General features: G+C 49.4%; 1 protein-coding gene across 1 annotated transcript in view; it reads left to right on the forward strand.

The window, feature by feature from the left end:
• Positions 1-20900, forward strand: part of GPA33 (glycoprotein A33) — a 35779-nt gene that overhangs the window by 3408 nt on the left and 11471 nt on the right. The window contains exons 2-4 of the mRNA XM_025926230.2: positions 8965-9027; positions 9131-9285; positions 15610-15826. Coding sequence (XP_025782015.2) covers positions 8965-9027; positions 9131-9285; positions 15610-15826 — 435 coding nt within the window. The remainder of the gene's footprint in view (positions 1-8964; positions 9028-9130; positions 9286-15609; positions 15827-20900) is intronic.

Raw genomic sequence — 20900 nt, forward strand, 5'->3', positions numbered from 1 at the left:
GATTTCGGCCTTAGACGTGCACACCTGAGTAGAATCAGATAAGGGGGTGGCCTTGCGCCCAGCGAATCTTGACTCTGAGAGGACGGTACTCAGGCCAGGGCCAGCATGGTGTCAGCGCGGCGTGCTGTGAGATGGGCAGCCCAGCCTTTCACCTGCTCCGTGGGTATGAGCCCTGTTGTCACGCCCATCCCCCGGGCCCGGCTCCCACCAAGGGCCTGGGCACCACCTGCTCCTGGTGTCTGAGCACAGGTCAGAAGCCAGCACTCCCAGGGAGGGCTCATGTGCCCGGGGAATTACACAGTCTACCTGCCAGAGATTCGATCAGGATGAAAATGCCCCAGTCCCAGCCGCAGCCTCAAAGGGGAAGGATGTCATGAATGGTCAGCCCAAGGGGAGTACGCGTGCAAAGGGGGAGGAGTGATGGTTTAGGGCGGTGGCTATCAACCCGAGCTGCCCATCACAATCACCCCGGGAGTAAAAAACAGAGATGCCCCGGTCCCCCCAGACCTTCTGAATCAGAATCATGGGGAGGCAGAATCTGCATGTCTCCCTGAGGTTGACAGAGTTACCCAGGTGATTCTCACGTGCCATCTATGTTTATGTCATATACTGAAACTTGAAAGAAAGTAGGTGTAATCAACGGTCACCTCTGTTGCCACGGATACTCTGCAAGTGACGCGGCTCAGTTGTGCGCCATCTGGAGACTGTCCTGAGTTACAGTCCGGCCTCTGATCTGGTGTCTCGACTCAGGGGCCCAAGTGCGTGCATTCTCGCACTTTCGCGTGCATAAACGTCCCCTGGGGATCTTGTTAAAATGCAGACTGATTCGGCAGGGCAGGGCCTGAGATTTCGCATGCCTAACAAGCTCCCAAGGGATGGTGATGCTGAGAAACGGTTTAAGAAACAAGACTCCAGGGCGGAACGGGTTGGTGGGCACAGGTGTGACCCTCATCTTGCCGTTGTCCCCCAGTCCCATCCCCGGGCTTCTGGGTAACGCAGCCACACTGCTGACTGTGAGGTTGGTCCCTGGGAGGCCTGGGGAGAACGCGTCTGGCTCAGGATGTGCTTGTATTCCTGGCAGCCCTTGACCCTGTTCATTCCTCCTTCCGGAAACTATTCTGTCTGCTCCCATGATAACCCCTCTCCCGGTTCTCCTCCTCCGTGCTGGCCTCCTCCTCTCAGGTGGGCTTCATTCTCCTCTGCCCACCAGGAAATGTCAGAGCTCCCCACGCCTAGACCCACTTCTATTTTCACTCTACAGTCACATCCACATCTTCGGGCGTCACCCGTTTCCAAGGGGCTCACGATTTATGCCGTCAAACCCGACCTCTCTCCTGAGCTACCTACACCCGCAGATCCAACAGCCCGCATGACCTCTCAACTTAGATGTCTCAGAAGCCCTTGCAGACTCACCAGCTGAAAAGCAAGCTCGTAATCTTTTCCCCTAACCTGGCCTTTCTCAGCGGACTCTGCCTCGTAAATGACGCTCATCCGTCCAGGAATGAAAGCCAGAAACCTAGCAGTCATCCGTTAACAGCTTCCTATTGCTGTGTGAGAAACCAGCCCCGGACTGAAAATGACAAAGTAGGCATTTGTTTTGCTCACGACTCTGCCGTTTGGATGGGGCTGGGCAGGGACGCTTGTCCTTGCTCTAGGCGGCATCACCCGGGATGACTTCCCGGGGTTGGAAGACCCACTTCCAGGATGGTCCACTGGCTGGGCTTGCTAACTCTGGCTCCTCTCTCTCTGGGCCCCTCTACAGGGAAGCACAGCCTCTAACTGGCCCGGTGTGCCTGTTTTGCCCCTTCTATCTGTCCTCTACACTGGAGCCAGAACAATCTTTTAAAGTAAAATGATGACCATGTCAACTACCCCTACTTAAAGCTCTGCAGTGGTTTCCCACCTGCTGCCAGACTCAAATCGTGAGGGTAGGTTCTCCTAATTAGGTTAGATTTAAGTTCTATAGACCCCTGGAATGTTCACCGAACCCCAGCATGTCAGCACTCCGACTGATCCCCGAGACTGCCTCCTATACCTTGGACAGTCCAAAAATTTCTGTCATATCCCGTGTTTACTCCTCGGTTTGGAAACATATTCATCACTGGCTTTACCTGTAGTATCCACACCTTCCTTTTTTTTTTTTTTTTTTTCCTGTCTAATCTTCAAAGGCTACAAGTCCCTTTCCTCCATTAAAGACTTCTCAGGTCACTTTGGGTCCCACTGATGTCTTCCTAATAGGAACTTATAGTCTGACCACTTTGCCATTTGTTATGTTGCCATTCAATCTTACGCTCACTTGGAGCTTCTCTCCAAGTCTCCATTTTCTAATCTCATCTGCTTCTATCAAAAGTCACCCATTCTAGGGACGCCTGGGTGGCTCAGTGGGTTAAGCGTCCGACTCTTGATTTGGGGTCGGGTCATGATCTCATGGTTCATGAGTTTGAGCCCCACATCGGGCTTTGTGCTAACAATCCAGAGCCTGCTTGGGATTCTCTCTTCTCTCTCTGCCCCTCCCCCGCTAGCATTTTTCTCCCCTCCCCCTCCCCCCGCAACAAAATAAACTTAAAAAAAATAATAAAAGCACTTAAAAAAAAAAGTTACCCATCCCGAGTGCCTTTCCAGGGTCTGATGGATAAGAGGGATTAATTAAGGAGATGGGTCGGTCCTGCAGGTGAGAGGAAGAGTCGCCCAGTGTGTCCCCCCTCCTCCCCAGACAGCACTTGCATTCAGCAGCTTCAGTGTCGCCCCTCAGTGGTAGGGATTTCAGTATTGAGAAAGCTGGTGGCAGACATATTCCACCCGGAGGCTCTTATAGAGGGTGTTGCCCCTCAAACTCCTCCGTGTTGGCAGAGCCCAGGTCTTACCCCCCCCCCGCCCCCCCGCCCCCCCCCGCCCCCCCCCCACCCCGTCTGCTGGGCTTGTCTCTGTTCCCAGCTAGCCCTGTCCCTGGAGCAGCCCTCTCTGCCCCAGCACCAGCTGTCACACTTGGAGCCCTCCTCCTTCCTGAGGTGCCTCCCTCCCCTGTGCCACCCGGTGGCCTTTGGGCTGCTTCCTCATTTTCTGCCCTGGTGAGTCAGGGATGCCCTAAACACCTGGCACGGGCAGGACACAGTCACAGATAGGGGCTCCCACGTAGGGACTTGTCTCTCCGCACACATGGAAGCAGCTGACACTCGCCGTGAGCGCGGCTAGTCCCATAGGACCTGATCCCACCCTTCCTCCCCACCCCCCACCCCCCCAGGCGGGAGTCTTGCTTTTTCTGGCTGCTTCTTCTATGTTCTTACATATACAAGTTCAGCATAGTGAATTGACTCCTTGGGGGCGGGGCAATTCCAAGTCCCGCCTCCTCAATGAGCCTTTCTGTTACAATCCTTCTTGGGGTGGTAACACTGCCCCTCCCGTCCCTCCCCCTACACTTGACTCCCTTGACACTTGCACTTAATTAGGCTCCATTAGGCTGCCGGCTGGCAGGGACCTTTGACTCCTTCCTGTGCAGGGACTGTGCCCCAGGCCACTTGTTTTTAAGTTTATTTATTTTGCACGAGAGAGAGAGAGAGAGAGAGAGAGAGAGAGAGAGAGAGAGTCAGTGGGGAAGGGCAGCGAGAGGGAGGCAGGGAGAGAATCCCAAGTAGGCTCTGAGCCGTCAGCACCGAGCCTAACGCAGGGGCCCCGTGACCCCAAGCCCAAGTAGGACGCTTAACTGACCAGTCGCCCGGGCGCCCCAGTCCACAAGGTCTCATGAGCACCCAGCTCTGTAGAAACCTTGGCGGGGGAGCTGGCAGGCAGTGGCGACAAGAGAAACGGGAGACACCCTGCCAGCAGGAGTGTGCCATCTGACTGCACGCACCAGCCGTCGGAACGTGAAGATTGTGTGTGCACGAGAGAAGCGTGCCGCCTGAAGCAGGTCTGGACAAGCCTGTGAGCAGGCGGGGGCTGGGACGTTCCCGGTGGTTTCTGGAGGAGGTCCCAGTGGTTTCTGCCTCACTTCCCCAGCGCCTGGCCCTGAAGTAGGACCCTGGCGAAATTCATTGACTCGATTAGAAGTTACGGATCCCTACACGTCCAGGCTGACAAATGCTAAGTTCTAACCACCGCTGCCACCAGTGGAGGAAGCACCCCCCCCCCCCCCCCCCCCCCCCCCCCCCCCCGCCCAGGCCCTGTGAGCTGCCTCTCCCCCTCCAGGGGACTAACACTTCCTCAAGGCCAGAGCCAGCGCCTTGCCCTGGGGCGGGTGGGGTCACCTCTGGCCTCGGGGCACCTCCTCCTTAACCATGTGGTTTCTCAGAGCAGATGGATTTTCCTAAGTGAAAACCTCACTGCCAGTTCCCCAGGGGTTCCAATAATGCGCTGCGTTTGCCTCAAGCGGCCAGTTCCATCAAACATTTCATTATCGTCCTTGGATGTATTACTTTCGGGTGAGCTCTCAGGAGACAGTTTATTATCTTCTTAACAAACCTTAATTATTTACAAGCAGTCATCAGGGCTTCAGGCTGGGTCTCCGACCCCACCCTTTTAGGGAGGTTCAATGGACCTTTCTCCTTTCCAACTGGGGCGTCTTCCCCTCTCGGGGGGGCTCTTTTGGTCTTTTATTTGATTTTTTGGCATGTTTCTAGCAATCGGTAAGACAGGTTCTCCAGCAAGTTTCTCTGGGTGTGAATCCCACCCATCTTTCAAGCTCAGATTCTCTACAACTCGTTTATTTGCTGTGGAAGAGTGCTTGCTTGAGCACCTCCTCGGTGGGGCCCTTTGTTGAGCCCTGGGGACACAAAGATGAGGAAAACAGAGTAGCAGAGGGGGAAGACGTGACGATCTAGAATGCTGGTATAGTTCTTGCCCCTGTGCCAGGGTAGAGGACATGCATGCTGACTATGGTAAGCCATGCAATCCCCCCCAACAACCTTGAGTTAGGTAATAAATACTGTTATCCTGGTTTCATAGCTGGGAAAACAGAGGCACAGAAAAGTTAATTAAGTTGGTTAAGGTCACACAGAAAAAGAGGGGTGCCGAGGTGGCTCTGTCGGTTAGGTGTCCACCTTTGGCTCAGGTCATGATCTTTCGGTTCGTAGGTTCGAGCCCCGCGTCGGGCTCTGTGCTGACAGCTCGGAGCCTGGAGCCTGCTTCAGAGTCTGTCTCCCTCTCTCTCTCTGCCCCTCCCCGCTCACGCTCTGTCTCTCTCTCTCTCTTTCAAAAATAAATAAACATTAAAAAAAAACTTTTTTAAAGAATGAGGACGGCAGCCTGGGCAGTTTGGCTCCCGCATTTGGGCCCTTGGCCACTCTGCCACTTGTGTTATAAACTTTCATGAGACAGAGACAGAAGTGCTAAGAGGCAGGTACTCCTGGGTAGCAGGTGGCACAAAGGAGAGAGGCATCCACTCTGCTTGGGAGAGCCTGGACCTTCCCTTTAGGACAGTGGACCCACTCTAAACTTCTTCCTCAGCAAACGATGGCACCAGGAGATTCTGATTCCTTCCAAGAGGTGAAAGCACTCGCTCTCCCACTTTGTCTGTCCTTGGAGAGGTTAACACAACACTGACCATTTTTAACCCCTTGTGGGGAATTAGCTGAGTCAGTTGGATACTCTTCACGAATAGAAGGGCTCGGCCTTGAGGAGAACCTTGAGGGGGGTGAGGGTGAGAGAGAACCCTTTGAGCGTGAGGCAGGCGGCTCTCAGGCAGCAGCAGGAAGGGGGGCGGCAGCTGTTCGGGGAGTGGGTTCTGGGCAGATAGAAAGGAGATACTGGATAATTGGAAGGCTCTAGAGATGAACTTCTGTACTTCTTACTTTTCTCATCACAGATTAGATGTCCCGTCCGACACTTTTGTCTCACTCGCTGAGTAGGGATGCAAAGATTCCATAGAAGAGGAAAACAAAGGCTGCAGTATAAAAAAACATTGTTTAAATCACGAAACATATATTTTTAAAAAGGCACAAACCTCTCTCGGCCCTACAGACTCTTTTAGCCCCCACAGCCCCTTTTCTCTCTCTCCCTTTTTTTTTTTTAATGTTTATTTACTTTTGAGAGAAAGAGAGAGAGACAGAGGCGTGAGTAGGGGAGGAGCAGAGAGAGGGGGAGACACAGAATCCGAAGCAGGCCCCAGGCTCCGAGCTGTCTCCAGGCTCTGAGCTGTCAGCACAGAGCCCAAGGCGGGACTCGAACTCACAGACCGTGAGATCATGACCTGAGCCAAAGTCGGCCGCTTAACCCACTGAGACGTACAGGAGCCTCCCCTCTCTCTCCCTTTTGGCAAAAGCCGTCCTCTTCCTCTCCTCCCGTTTGCTCTTGAACCCATTTCCCAGGCTCCATCCCTCTCCACTCCGTGGAATCTGCTCATACCAAGGTCACCTCCATGTGACCACAGCCAGTGGTCATCTCTCGGTTCCCAGTTCCCTGGCCCAACAGATGGGCAGCATCGGAGTGGTTGGCCCCCTCTGCGTTCATGAAACGCTTCCTGCGTGGCCTCTGGGAAATGCTTTCTCTTGGCTCTCTTCCTAGCCCCCCGGCCAGTTCTCTTTCTCTCTTGCCGGTTTCCCCTCATTTTCGCCGCCACTAAGCACTGGAGTGCCCCAGGGCCCTGTCCCGGATATCTGCCCTGTCTTTGCGCTCTTCTCTGTTTTCCTCCCCATCCTCTGGCCTTCAAAGACCTCTCCGGGGGAACTTCAGACTTGCACAACCGTCTCCCCAACACCCAGGTGTCTAATAAGCATCTCACACTTCACATGTCCACAAACTCCAGAGCTTCCCCCTGAAACCTGCCCCTCCCTCAGCCTGCGGCGTCTTCTCCGTAAATGACGATCCCACCCTCCCAGTTGCTCAGGCCAAATCCTGCACGGATCCTTGCCTCCTCTTTTCGTCTAACATGGCAAATCTAACGTGCAGCCCAATCCCATTGGCTCTATTTTCTACATCCATTCGAATGCGGATCACTTCTCTCCACCGCCAGCACCACGACCTCCTGCGCCCAAGCCACCATTTGCACTCGTCTGGACTGTTGAAATAGCCCCTTGAATGCTTGCCCTGCCTCCGTTCTGTTCCCCAGTATGCTCCTTCCTTTCACCTCACTTCAGCCAGGATGATGCTTTAAAAATGTATGTCAAATATGGGAAGGCAAGCTGGTGCAGCCACTCTGGAAAACAGTATGGGGGTGCCTCAAAAAACTAAAAACAGAACCACCCTCCGACCCAGCAATGGCACTACTAGGTATTTACCCAAGGGATACAGGTGTGCTGTTTCGAAGGGACACAGGCACCCCCATGTTTATAGCAGCACTATCAACAATAGACAAAGTATGGAAAGAGCCCAAATGTCCATCAATGGATGAATGGATAAAGAAGATATATATATATATAATGTGATATATATATAATGTGATATATATATATAATGTGATATATATAATGTGATATATATGTAATGTGAGATATATATATATATAATGGAGTATTACTCAGCAATCAAAAAGAATGAAATCTTGCCATTTGCAACTATATGGATGGAACTGGAGGGGATTATGCTAAGTGAAATTAGGCAGTCAGAGAAAGACAAAAATCCTATGACTTCACTCACATGAGGACTTGAAGAGATAAAACAGATGAACATAAGGGAAGGGAAACAAAAATCATATAAACACAGGGAGGGGGACAAAACAGAAGAGACTCAAAAATATGGAGAACAAACTGAGGGTTGCTGGAGGGGTTGTGGGAGGGGGGATGGGCTAAATGGGTCAGGGGCCCTCAGGGATCTACTCCTGAAATCACTGTTGGACTAGATGCTAACTAATTTGGATGTCAGCTTAAAATTAAATTTAAAAAACGTATGTCACATATATTACCTCTGCTTAAATCCCTCCCAAGGGCTTCCCACGCCTCCAGAGTAAAATCTAAAGCCCCAAATATGTGCTACAAGACCCTTCTCTGTCTCATCTCTCCTCCTCACTCCCCTCCCACCCTTGTGTCTTCCTTGCTGTTCCTCGCGTGGACCACACTTACTCCTGCCTAGAAAATTCTCATGACACGTATCCACGTGGCTTTCTGCTCCAACCACCCATTGCTACAAACCAAACCACCCAAGACTTAGTGTCTTAAAACAATGCCAACATGTATTTTGCTCAGGAATCCTCACTATGGGCGGGTTCTGCAGGGTCCGTTCGGTTCTGCTTCCCTCAACGGCTGGGCTTGCTCAGTTACATGCTGGGAAGTGAGGGTGGCTGCCCCGGGGACCTCCGTTGGGGGCGTGTCCCAAATACCTGCACGTGCTCTTTCCATGTGGCCGCTTCACTTCCTCGCGGAATGTTGATTTAGGTCCTCAGAGTGAGCATCTCAAGAGGGCCAGGCAAAGCTTATGGCCTCTTACAGGTTAGCTTGAGGAGCCATATGGTGAAACTCACACTGTAGTCACAGCTTCACCCAGATCCGAGAGGAGGGGACACGGAGGAGAGTCACCACCATGTGGTAAGATGAGCACACATGATGGGACATACTCGCGTGGCCGCACTGGTTTCCTCACCTTGTCCTGATAAACTTATGTAGAATAAACTCACCAGGGACACCTTTTCCCGACAAACCCCGGGGAATACCTTCTATCTCTTTACCTTGATCTAATCTTATTTATAAAACTCCTTACCACCTTTAAGCGCTGCGTAAAAATGTGCTCAATGAATGACTACATCATCATCACAACGAAAAAGATGGTGAGGACTATTTATCAAGAGCCGTCTATGTGACGGGGACTAAAAAAAAAATATATCTGTTTACGCGTCTTATCCCATCAAGTTCTCCCAGAAGCTCTAGGAAGTATCCGTGTTTCTACTTGATGGATGAGAAAAGTTCACGCAGCTGGTAAGAGGTGGGGCTGAGGCTCAAAGCTGGGCTTTTAGCTGCCACACTACCGCACAATGCATTTAACTTTGTGGTGCTGCGGGAAGGGTATAAGGTGGACCAAGTCACACGTTTGTCTTCGCCTTAGTCTTGGAGGAGAACAGCTGGTGCGCCACGGCCAAGATCACAGTGTGGTCTTGTCCGGCTGCGAGTGCAGGGGGAGGATGTCCCTGGGTATTCCCTCAGAAGCCCTATGGGCAACGAGTGGCTATGCCGTATCATTTACTTCTTCCCGCTTCCCACTTTCTTTCCAGTCTGGGTGACTGCCCATGCCGTCATTGTGGAAACCCCCCGGAATGTTCTCCGGGCTGCCCGGGGAGACAGCGTTACCCTTCCGTGCACCTACCACACTTCTGCCTCCAACCGAGATGGATTTGTGCAATGGGACAAGCTTCTAAGGAGTCACTCGGTAAGGATCCTCAAAAAATACTCCTGTCATGGGAATGCGTATTACCTGACCGCGACCTCTTAGGGGACAAGCACTAAAGGGTCTTTCAATAAATGTTAGAATAAACGTTAACACCCAGGCTGGGCCGACGGGAGGAAGCAGTGAATGTTGGCCCCGGGGAGGGGTCCTTTATCATGAAAAAGTGACCTTCTCTAAAATATCCTTCTGCTGGGCAGTCTCACATGACCTAAATTGTGTCATTCGAGACCGTCATTCCTTTTCACGAGCACAGAGCTCTCCCTGAGACCAGATTTTATAGGCAGCATATTCCAGGCTGTTCTGCCCCTTGCATTTTTCACTTAATATCGTTCCCGGAGAGCTTCCTGTATCAGTTAATAGAGAGCGCCCGCATTCCTCAAGAGCTCATAGGAGTCCATTGTGTGGAGACACTGTTAATATTTAACCAGCCCCGCAGTGATAGGCACTTGTTTCTTCACAATCCTCCAATAACCAGCAATAGCCATTTCCATATGTCATTGTGTTCGTGCACAGGTAGAATGCGCTCCCAGAGAGGGTAAATGCTTTTACGATTTCACGGAGGCTACCAAGCTGCCCCCCACGGGGCAGCATTTTGTGTTCCACCAGCAGGGCCCGAGTGCCTGCTTCCCCACAGCCTCAACTGGGTGAATGTGTGTGTCTAAATAACACATGCTTGACAGAAGACCTCGGGGGAGGGGAAGGGGGGGGGGAAAGTCACAGAGAGGGAGGGAGGCAAACCCTAAGAGATGCTTGGATCCGGAGAACAAACTGAGGGTTAAGGGGGCGTGGGGGAGAGGGGAAAGTGGGTGATGGGCATGGAGGAGGAGGGCGCTTGTCGGGATGAGCACCGGGTGTGCTAGGGAACCTGATTTGTCAATAAGTGACATTAAAAAAGTAAATATATAAATAAATAACACATGCATAGGACCGAAGTTGAAGCAGTAAAAAGGTACCCAGAGTGAAAGTCTGTCTACCTCATACCCTAAACCCCCAGTCTCCTGTTCCCCTCACCAGAGGGAACCACCCTTAACAGTTTGGGGGTGGCCTTCAATACAGGCCATACACAAATACAAACGTACGTGTAGACTTATGTATGTGCACATATACATATATGAATATGTATGTTTACACAGACTACCCACAGGTCGTTCTGCACTTGGCTTTTTTCTGTTAGTACGTACCATGAAGATCTTTTCATACTCAGTATATTTATATCTATCTCATTTCCTAACCATCTGCATTGTGTTTCATTTTAGGAATGTGCTACTTGTACCAACGATAGACATTTGATTTCTTTCCTATATTTTGCTGGTACGAGTAACGCTGCAATAAATATCTCTATATGAGTGTCTATGGATATATATATACACACATATAATAGCATGAAGGTATATTTAAATTATATACATATAGGATCAATTATTTAAAACGGAACTTCTGGCTCCTAGGTGGCTCAGTCGGTTGAGTGTCCGACGCTTGGTTTCTGCTCACAGTTCGTGAGTTCGAGCCCCTCATTGGGCTCTGCACTGACAGCCCGGAGCCTGCTTGGGATTCTCTCTCTCCCTGTCTCTCTCTGCCCCTCCCTCTCTCCCAAAAATAACTCAATAAAAACAAATTTTTTAATGGAACTTTTGAGTCACAGGATATGTGAATTTAAAACTTCTATAAATAAAATCGAATGGCTCTCATTAGATGTCATGGCAATGTCCACTCTCACCAACACAAGGGCACCTCCTTCTCCAACACAGAGCATTCTCCAGACTGTTTGATATTTGCCATGTTGATAAGTGAAAAAGGTGTCTTGTTATTGATCAAATTCACATTTCTCTAATTTTAAGAGGTGGAGCACCTATTTGATTTTTTTAATTTTATTTTTGGGGGGTGGGGGGAAGAAAAAAGAACATCCAAAATTTATTCTCCAGCAGACAGACAGCATCAGCTGCTAAAACTACAGGGGTTTCTCTCCTGCCTTCACAAGGCATTATTTGCTTACCAGTGAGAAAGCCTCTGGTGTGTTCTTTGTAACAATATCCACTTCACGGTATAAATGGGCACCAGGATTGTGTTCCACTTACAATCCAGGAGGAAAGGCACAACGTGGCAAAAAAAAAAAAAAAAAAAAAAAAAAAAATTTTTTTTTTTTTTTTTTTTTTTTTTTTTGGATCCTAAACTCAGGGGCAATCACGCACACTTTTTTTTTTTTTTTAATGTTTATTTTTGAGAGAGAGACAGAGTGCGAGCAGGTGAGGGGCAGAGAGAGAGAGGGAGATACAGAATCTGAAGCGGGCTCCAGGCTCTGAGCTGTCAGCACAGAGCCCGATGAGGGGCTTGAACTCATGAACTGCATGATCATGACCCGAGCCAAAGTCCTATGCCTGACCGACTGAGCCACCCAGGCGCCCCCAGACAAACTTTTGATAACAGTCCTGATCTCCTTTTCCACATAGACGGAGACCCCCTCCCAGAAATTAGGGTCTTTCTTTCTCCTTCCTTTGTTAAACATTAGAGCCATATTTCCTCATTTTCTCATGCTTAGCATTACCTATACAAAAAGGGGGGAGAGGTTAAAAAATCACAAAAGTATCTTGAATGTCCCCCGCTCCCCAAACGTGCCTGCCAGAGGTGAGCATTAGGGCCCTGGAATACCCAGAGTGAAGGCATTTAGCTTTCTCCCTGACAGGAGAGAAGGGGTGACCCAGGACACCCAGGGCCTACAGCAGAAGGACGGATGGTAAAGGAGAGGAAATCGTGGCCTGCTGCACCTGCTGTCTGTGGCTCCAGGGACGCTGATGGGCCACGGGCACACATCCTATTTCCGGAATCCTAGCGGGAAAACCTAGAGAGGGAAGCTGCTGCCTTCAGCCTGAGAAACTGAAGGATGTCTCTTTCACCACCACGTGGGTTCAGCCAAGCAGATGCAAAGTCGGCCAGGCACCTCTCCCAGTGCTTAAACACTAAAGCTCTTCCGGATGGATCCCTCACCTCCGAAAGGATCTGAGGCAATCCCCTTGAGAGTAAGCAGGGGTGCAGAGGAAGGGATTCGCTCTGTGTTCTCAGGGAGATTCTTGTGACACGGGCGAGGGGATGGGTGATCAGGGAGAAGCCACAGGACAGCTGTGATTGGAAGGGCGGTTGGGGCATGAAGAGTCCGGGGCAGAGCCAGCAGGGCCGAAAAGAGCCGAGCTGGGAAGGATCTGCGTCCACGGACCGGTCCACAGCCGAGACCGTCCCTCGTCTCCCGCCCTGATGCTCCGCCCCTTCTATCTGTCCCCTCCGGGGCGGTCACAGTGACGCCCTGCCCGGCAGGGGGCACTCCATTAGCCAGCTCGAGTGCCCTGGCCCAGGCTGCGGCGGCCCGAACACTAGGCCTCCTTTTTCTAATTTCCCCAAAGGACACGGGCGGCGGCACCCCTGACACTGTGGCCACGCTCCCGTCTCTCCCCAGCGTGCTCTGCCCGCTGCCTCCGCCGAGCCCCTGGCATCACCAGCAACTTCTCTTCGGCTGACTTCAATGTGCTCCTCTGGCCTCCGGTTTCATCTCGCGCTAGCAGCTCCCACTATCAACCTCTTTCAACCTCCGTCTCGAATCTTCCTCCCTTGGCCTTTCGGCAGTCTCATCCTGGGTTTTCTTCCTACCTCTCTGACCTCCCCTTGACCTTTCAGAACGAAGTAACCCGGCACTTGGCGCACCTTCTTCATTTACCTGGGGCGGCTTCATGTGGCCCACGGCTCAGTCAACATCTAGGTCACTGACTCCCAAGCCCCCATCCCTTGGAGCCCAGCTCCTACCGAACTCCCCCCCGCCCCCCTGCTCCCCGCCCCCGTGTCCCATCAACACGTCAGGCACATCACGTTTAGCACAGAATGAAGTTTGTCTTAGGACATTCTCTCTCTCGGGGCACCTGGGTGGCTCAGTCGGTTAAGCATCTGACTCTTAATTTGGGCTCAGGTCATGATCTCCGTGTTCTCGGTTGGTGGGATGGGGCCCCACGTCAGACTCTGCACTGAGCACGGAGCCTGCTCGAGATTCTCTCCCTCTCTCTCTCTGCCCCTCCCCTCAAAATAAATAAACGTTAAAAAACCCATTCTCTCTCTAGGTGTTTCCTCTCTTGGAAGTGACATCACCACACACCCAAATATCCGGGCCAAAGACTCTCACCCTTGACGTCTGCCACTCCCCAACCCTATACATTTAATACGCCCCAAGTCCCATTGTCTGTCCCCTTCACGCTCCTCAAATTCACTCATTCTTCCCATCTGCATGGGCACAGCCTTACCTCAAGACCCATCACTTGTCATCTGAATTGCTAACTGCAGATTTCCTAACCGCCTTTCCTTCTCCTTCTAATTCATTTCCCACCCTGGGTTGAAATACGCAGGCTCTCCATGCTTTGGGGGTAAAATGCAAACTATTCAGGCCCATATACCCGGAGCCTGCAATCTGGTAACATAGAATCACCAGAGTTCAGGCTCTGAAGCCAGAACATCTGGTTCAAATCCCTGCCCTGCCTTTCAGTTAACCATGTAAACTTGGGAGAAGTCCTTAACCTCTCGGTGCCTTGGTTTCCGCATGTGTGAAATGGGTGTAATCATAATACCTCCATCATGGGGGTATTGTGAGGATTAAGTGAGACAATACATGCAAAGTGCTTAGAAGAGTACCCAGCATGCAACACGTGCTCAGTAGACAGCAGTCTGATCTTCATTGCTACCTGCCCGTGGCTCACCTCCCACCCACCCTTCACTACACACTCACCTCCTTTCCTATGAACCACTTGGGGTTGACCCGGAGCTTCCCACTCCGAGGACCATCCCCGTTGTTCTCCGTTTGCCTAAAATGCCAGATACGTCTGTCTTCCTCCGACAGGCACCGCCCCAACTCCCCAGCCCTTTGCCTGGTCGGTTCTCCTTTGTCCTTCGGGGTCCAAGGCACTGTCTTCCGGGAACTCTTCCAGGAAGGCTTCCCTGATTTCCCAGTTTAGAAGCAATACCTCTCTTCTGAGATCCCATAGCTAATTATCGGGCGTTGTTAACATTGGGTTGCCTATCGCTCTTGTTATTCTTTAAGGGCAGAAATCATGAGTTACCCATTTTTGAATGCGAGGCACACCTAGTAGGTCCTCAGGAACAATTATGTCTAGCGCTCACAGCAAACCTAGCATGTCGGGCAAAGCCCTAACTGCTTTGCATATATTATCTACTGTCCTCCTCACAAAAATCGTATAAAATAGGCATTATTATTTTGATCTCCATTTCATAGAGGAGGAAACAGGGAGGTCAGCATTTTGCTCAAGGTCATACAACTGGTAAGTGGAAGAACTGGAATTTGAATAGAGGCAGTCTGGCTAGAAAGTAGTGATCTGAGCCAGTGTCATGTTCGTTTTGGTAAACAACGAGTATATCAACGAATGAACATGTTCCAAAGGCACGAGTCAAGTAAATAAAGTGGGCTTGGAAGCCGAGGGGGGGCTGCCTAACACCACGTATGGCACATAATAGGTGCTCAATAAATATGGGTTGGCTGAATGAATGAGAACAGACAATGGACTGAAATTGGATGGGTGAGAGAGAGGCCAGAACTGCCACTTGTACGAAAGGCGACAGTGTGGGGGTCTGAGAAGGCCCCATTTATCCCCACGTGCTCCTGCGGTATGAACGGCCTACCTGCCCAGCTCTTCCAAAATTTTCGTTGCTAAATATAATATTTAATATTATATTGTTTATTTATTATATATTTATTATATAATAATGTATTATTATATAATAAATATTATATATTTATATAATATATATTATTTATTATTATATTATTATATTATATATTATATATTATATTATTATATTATATAATATATAATATATATAATAATATTATATATATATAATATATATAATAATATTATATATATATAATATATATAATTATATATATATAATATATATATATAATATAATATATATAATAATATATATTATATATAATATATATTATATATATAATATATAATTATATATATAATATATTATATTATTATATTATATTATATTACTTATATATAATAAATATATATTATATTTATTATGTATTTATTATATAATAATATAATAAAATATTTCGTTGCCAAAATATACATGCACAATAAAGGGATCCGCAAACGGGCACCACGTATTAGAGCTGTTGGTTCTGATGGGTTGGTGTGTCGGCACTTTGGGCTTGGGAACGGTGGGTGAGGGTGGTCAGCACGGGCTGCAAGCTCCGTGCTGAGACTTGGGGTAAGACCGAGTGCCATTTCTTCTTCCTCCCAGGAAATGGTGCTCATCTGGAAGTTTTCGACAAAAACCCTCATCGGTGGTGAACTTTACAAGGACCGAGTCAATGTATCTGGCAACGCTGAGATCTCAGATGCCTCCATCACCATCGGTCAGCTGACTATGGAAGACAATGGCACCTACGAGTGCTCAGTGTCACTGATGGAGGACCTGGGAGGCACCCCGAAGTCACGTGTCCAGCTCTTAGTCCTCGGTGAGTGTCTCCATCTCTTTCCTGGGCCGGCAGGGCCGTGGTTCAGGGAGGGGTGCGGGAAGGAGGAGCTCCCTGGTGGTCAGGTAAAGCCAGATTCCCCCAGGGCAGGGGGCTGCTCCTCCCTTTTCATTCTGAGCTGTGTCCACCAAGGACAGTTCCCCGGGCAGAGGAGAAGGCCTGTTTGGAGTGGCCCCGGAGTCAGCCTGGGAAATTCTGTCCCTGCTCTGTCCAGTGCTCTTCCCCATGCCCCAAGCTCTCTTCCTTTTCAAGGCGAACTTATTAGGGAGAAGCAAAGAGAAATCGCAGATCCTAGATAAGGGCTCTCACGGTGCCTTTCTGTGGTGCTGAGGGCCAGACATCTACTTTAGTATCTGCATTTTGTAGACGAGGCCCAGAGAAAGTAGGCACCTGACTCAGAGTCCAACTGTTACTGGGAACATTTTAGTCAATGCCTCTTCTATGTCCAATAGGAGGAATGGCCTCTACCCTGGGAGGTGAGCAGCACTTTATTTTTTATTATTATTTTTTTTTAACATTTATTCATTTTTAAAAAAAAATCTTTTTAATGTTTATTTATTATTGAGAGACAGAGACAGAGCATGAGCAGGGGAGGGGCAGAGAGAGGAGGAGACACAGGATCCGAAGCGGGCTCCAGGCTCCGAGCTGTCAGCACAGAGCCCGACGCGGGGCTCGAACTCACGAACCGCGAGATCATGACCTGAGCCGAAGTCGGACGCTCAACCGACTGAGCCACCCAGACGCCCCTAACATTGATTTATTTTTGAGAGACAGAGAGAGACAGAGCATGAGTGGGGAAGGGGCAGAGAGAGAGAAGGAGGCACAGAATCTGAAGCAGCCTCCGGGCTCTGCGCTAACACTTTAAACCCAAACGATGGATCATTTTCCTTTGTAGTCTCCCTTTATGCTACTTGGTGGGATTTTCTTTTTAATTGCATACAGTGGCTGCCTGGAAGCATTTGTTGATATAATGCCAAACAGTATAGCCCTGAATAAAGAATAATTAACTGTCTCTTCCTCCCGGTCTACCACCAGCACAGTAGCTAGTGGTGGTACTGATGTGTATTCTTCCATGCTTTTCTCCATGTGCTTTCAAAACACGCACATGCGCACATGTGTGTGCATGTACACACACACACACACACACACACACTTTTTCTTTCCTTTCCTTTGGGAAAAAAAAGAGATCATATTATAAAGATCACCCTGCAACTTATCTTGGGTAATGTGATGTGCATATTTCTCCAGGTCAATATTGATAGAGCTACCTATTAGCATACGTTCGGTCACATGGATGTACTACGATTTGTTCCACTGTTCCATACTGATGGATATTCTCAGGCTGTTCCCATTGTTTTTTGTATGCACAATACTGATATCAATAGATACATAGATATTCTTCCACTCCGTTGTTTTTATTTTTATTGGATAGATTCTTAAAAGCAGGATTTCCAGGGGCGCCTGGGTGGCGCAGTCGGTTAAGCATCCGACTTCAGCCAGGTCACGATCTCGCGGTCTGTGAGTTCGAGCCCCGCGTCAGGCTCTGGGCTGATGGCTCAGAGCCTGGAGCCTGTTTCCGATTCTGTGTCTCCCTCTCTCTCTGCCCCTCCCCCGTTCATGCTCTGTCTCTCTCTGTCCCAAAAATAAATAAAAACGTGGAAAAAAAAATTAAAAAAAAAAAAAGAAAAAAGTAGGATTTCTGGGTCAAAGACTATGCTCTCATTAAATGGCAATCCGTCCCGGCAAAGTGTTTTCCCCAGAGCAACTTACATTGCTGGGAGCATTATCTGAGCATAACTGTGTCCCCATATCCTTACCAGCACCGAATGTTACCTATCTTTTAAATTTTCGTAAATATTGTTCATTCGTTAGGTGAAAAAAAAAAATCAGTTGAGCCTAAATCAAAATCTTAATCCAACCACTAATAGGCCTCACTATCCCCCAATCGGGCCCAACCCCCTAAAGCTTAGGGACCAGCGGCAGGGAGTGAGGGCTTGGGTCTGCCTCCTTCCCCTCCTTAGTCCAACTCCTTCCACTCCGTGAGGCCATGTGGCTCCTCTGAGGCCATGGCCAAGGGAGGCAGGGATAAAGGGGAAAAGGCAAAGGCCTGCTCACCTGGCTGGACCAGGTATATCTCCGTCCTGGCTCTTATACAATTCCAGTCATAGTGGACCTCCCCACCGCAGCCTTTTTAGGGGTGCCATGGTGGGTTCCTCCACCTGACACAGGTAGTGTGTGTGCCCCCCTCCTTTTCTCTACCCAGCCCCTGCTTGTGGCATTCACTCCTGCTCTCTGCGCACCCACTCTGGGCTCCCTGCAGCCCAGCAAGCAGAATCCTTCCGTATGACACGAATCGGCCCCCGCTCTTACCCTGCGTTCGCAGCCTGCTCCAGCCAGCTTCTCTCGGCAACAGGCAGGCCCCACAGTCTTCAGATGGGTCCCCAGAAACGCAGGAGCGTCTATAAAGTCCTTCCATCATCGGGTTGCAGGATCGGCACCCAGGAGCTTACAGGTTTCTGTCACTCAGGGAGCTTCAGCCAGGGAATGAGAGATGCCTGCTCTAATGGCAGAGCACCCCAGTCTCCACGTGGGATTCTCTGGGTGCCTCCCTGACTTGAGATGGGGGACATGCCTCCTTCACTTCTAAAAGAAGGAGGTGGGGAGGGGCGCCTGGGTCACTCAGTCAGTTAAGCGTCTGACTCTTGATTTCCGCTCAGGTCATGATCTCATGGTCCGTGAGTTCGAGCCCCCTCCCGGGCTCTGTACTGACAGTGCGGAGCCTGCTTGGGATTCTCTCTCTCTCTCTCTCTCTCTCTCTCTGTCTCTGCCCTCCCCCCCCCCCACTCTCTCTCTGTGTTGCTCTCTCAAAAGAAACAAAATAAAAACTCAAAACAAAAAAAAAAAAAGGAGGGAAATGCTTCCGGATCTCTATTCCTGAGCACTTCCTCAAAGGAATCTCCTCCCTAATGAACCTCCAGGCTTCTCTTCCGTGGGTGAGAGGAGGGTGACGGATAACCCAAGGGTTTGCTCCTGGAGAGGCTGCTGGGACCTTTCTCATGCTTCTCCTTAATTCTGAGGACACTTGCCGTCCTGGAAATTGTGGTGGAAATTCTGAGACACAGAAGTCCCGATCTTTGTCTTGTTGACGATTTCTGTCATGCATTTGGGGCTTGTCATGAACGTCTCTCTCCACTGCCTTTGGGACTATAAAAATGAACTTCATATTCTTTCCTTATGTCTTTAAGTCTTATTTTTTACACTCAGACCTTTATTATATCTGGAATTTACTTGTGTAAATAGGATGCTGGGAGTTTAACTTTGTTTTCTTCCAAATGGACAATGACATCGGCATCATTTGCTGCAACAAAGAAACACTTTTTATTTCACCGGACTTCCAGCTTTGTCACATATTAAGTTCTTACACAGAACTTTTTTACTCTTCATTTTGTTCATTTTCCTTTTGATTATTCCTCTGCTGATATGACATGGTTTTGATTACAGCACGTTTATGATCAGGATTGATATGTATATTTTAGTTGGAGCTATCAGGTTTTTAATATCTGGCACCGTGTAATATCTTTTCTTGCTAAACTTTTCCCAAACAATTTTGTCAGTTTTTACACATTTACTCTTCCACGTTAATTTTTAACATGTTGCTTAGTTTAAAATAAAAGTTGATTGGGGGCGCCTGGGTGGCTCAGTCGGTTAAGCGGCTGACTTCAGCTCGGGTCATGATCTCACAGTTTGTGAGTTTCAGTCCTGTGTCAGGCTCTGTGCTGACAGCTCAGAGGCTGGAGCCTGCTTTGGATTCTGTGCCTCCCTCTCTCTCTGCCCACCCCCTGCTTATTCTCTCTCTCTCGAATAAATAAACATTAAAAAATAAATTAAAAAAATAAAAGTTTACTGGAAGTATGGTCAATTGACACCCTAATTTGCAAAGGAATGACATGTTAAAAATATTAAGTCCTCTCATCTAGGAAGATGTATATCAGATTCAATGACCTTCAATAACAAGGCATCTCTAGAATATTCCAGGCCTCCTGTGGACAAATGCGGAGCCTTTCTTTGTGTGCAGGAGGCAGGCAAGGAACCCTTTCACAACCCTGCACCCATCCCCAAAGCCAAATTCTTTGTGTCCTCCTGCTCTGCAAACAGAGGGGATTTATCTTAAATAGAGAGAAAACTACCATCAACTTGCAATGACCTCTGTCTGTGTGAAAGTTGCCAGAAATTCATGGTGCTAACGGCTCCCATTTACTGAGGACCAGGTATGCACCAGGCATCTGAGAGCTTTACAGATATCAGGGCTTCTGATCTTTGCAATCTATCGGTGGAAGCGGACATTAACACTCATGCTTGATGAAGAGAACACTGAGGCTCGAGAGGCTGAATGACCTGTAGAAAATTCTCCAAGCTTCCATGGAAACAGGACAGCCCAAACGCAAAGCCCTTCACTGCTCCACCTCGCAAGCCTGCCACTCCCAGCCAGCAATGGCTACAGTTCAGGATGATTCCCGAATCCTTCTAGATTTATTTTCCTTTTCAAAGTACTGTCTCTTTGAGTGGATAGCAGAGGTAAGCTTGAGGATGATGTTTGATCTCACCCCAGGTAGTAACTTGTGCTTTGCCCGGGGCCAACAAAAGAAGGTTGGAGGGGGCAAAGCCGTGTCAGCCCTGGATGTGCCCCTCGCCCTCGTTTGCCCATAGAACACCCACATCTTGGACACGACGCTCATTGATAAGCGAGAGTCTGTAACTGCTCTTCTCCGGGAAGGTCTTTGCTTAGGGTCTGGGAGACGGCCCCGTGAGTGCACGAGCCACGGTTTCTGCGTCTTCACTGGGAGCTCTAGAGGGTCTTAGACCCTTGGAAACATCCCCACCCCCTCTCATCTCAGGGACCAGGCTGTCAACATCACACTCTATCCTCTATAGCATTTTTACCGCTGTGTTTTAGTTGCTCCCAATCTAGGTGGGGTGTCCCGATGTGTTGGGCTAGCTAGCGCCGTTCGTTCGAGCAGGGGGCCTGCTGTCTGGAGGGCTCCTCGCGTAAGAGACT

This window comes from Puma concolor, chromosome E4 (assembly GCF_028749965.1).
Source record: "Puma concolor isolate L17-30 chromosome E4, mPumCon1.1.hap2, whole genome shotgun sequence".
Lineage (NCBI taxonomy): Eukaryota > Metazoa > Chordata > Mammalia > Carnivora > Felidae > Puma > Puma concolor.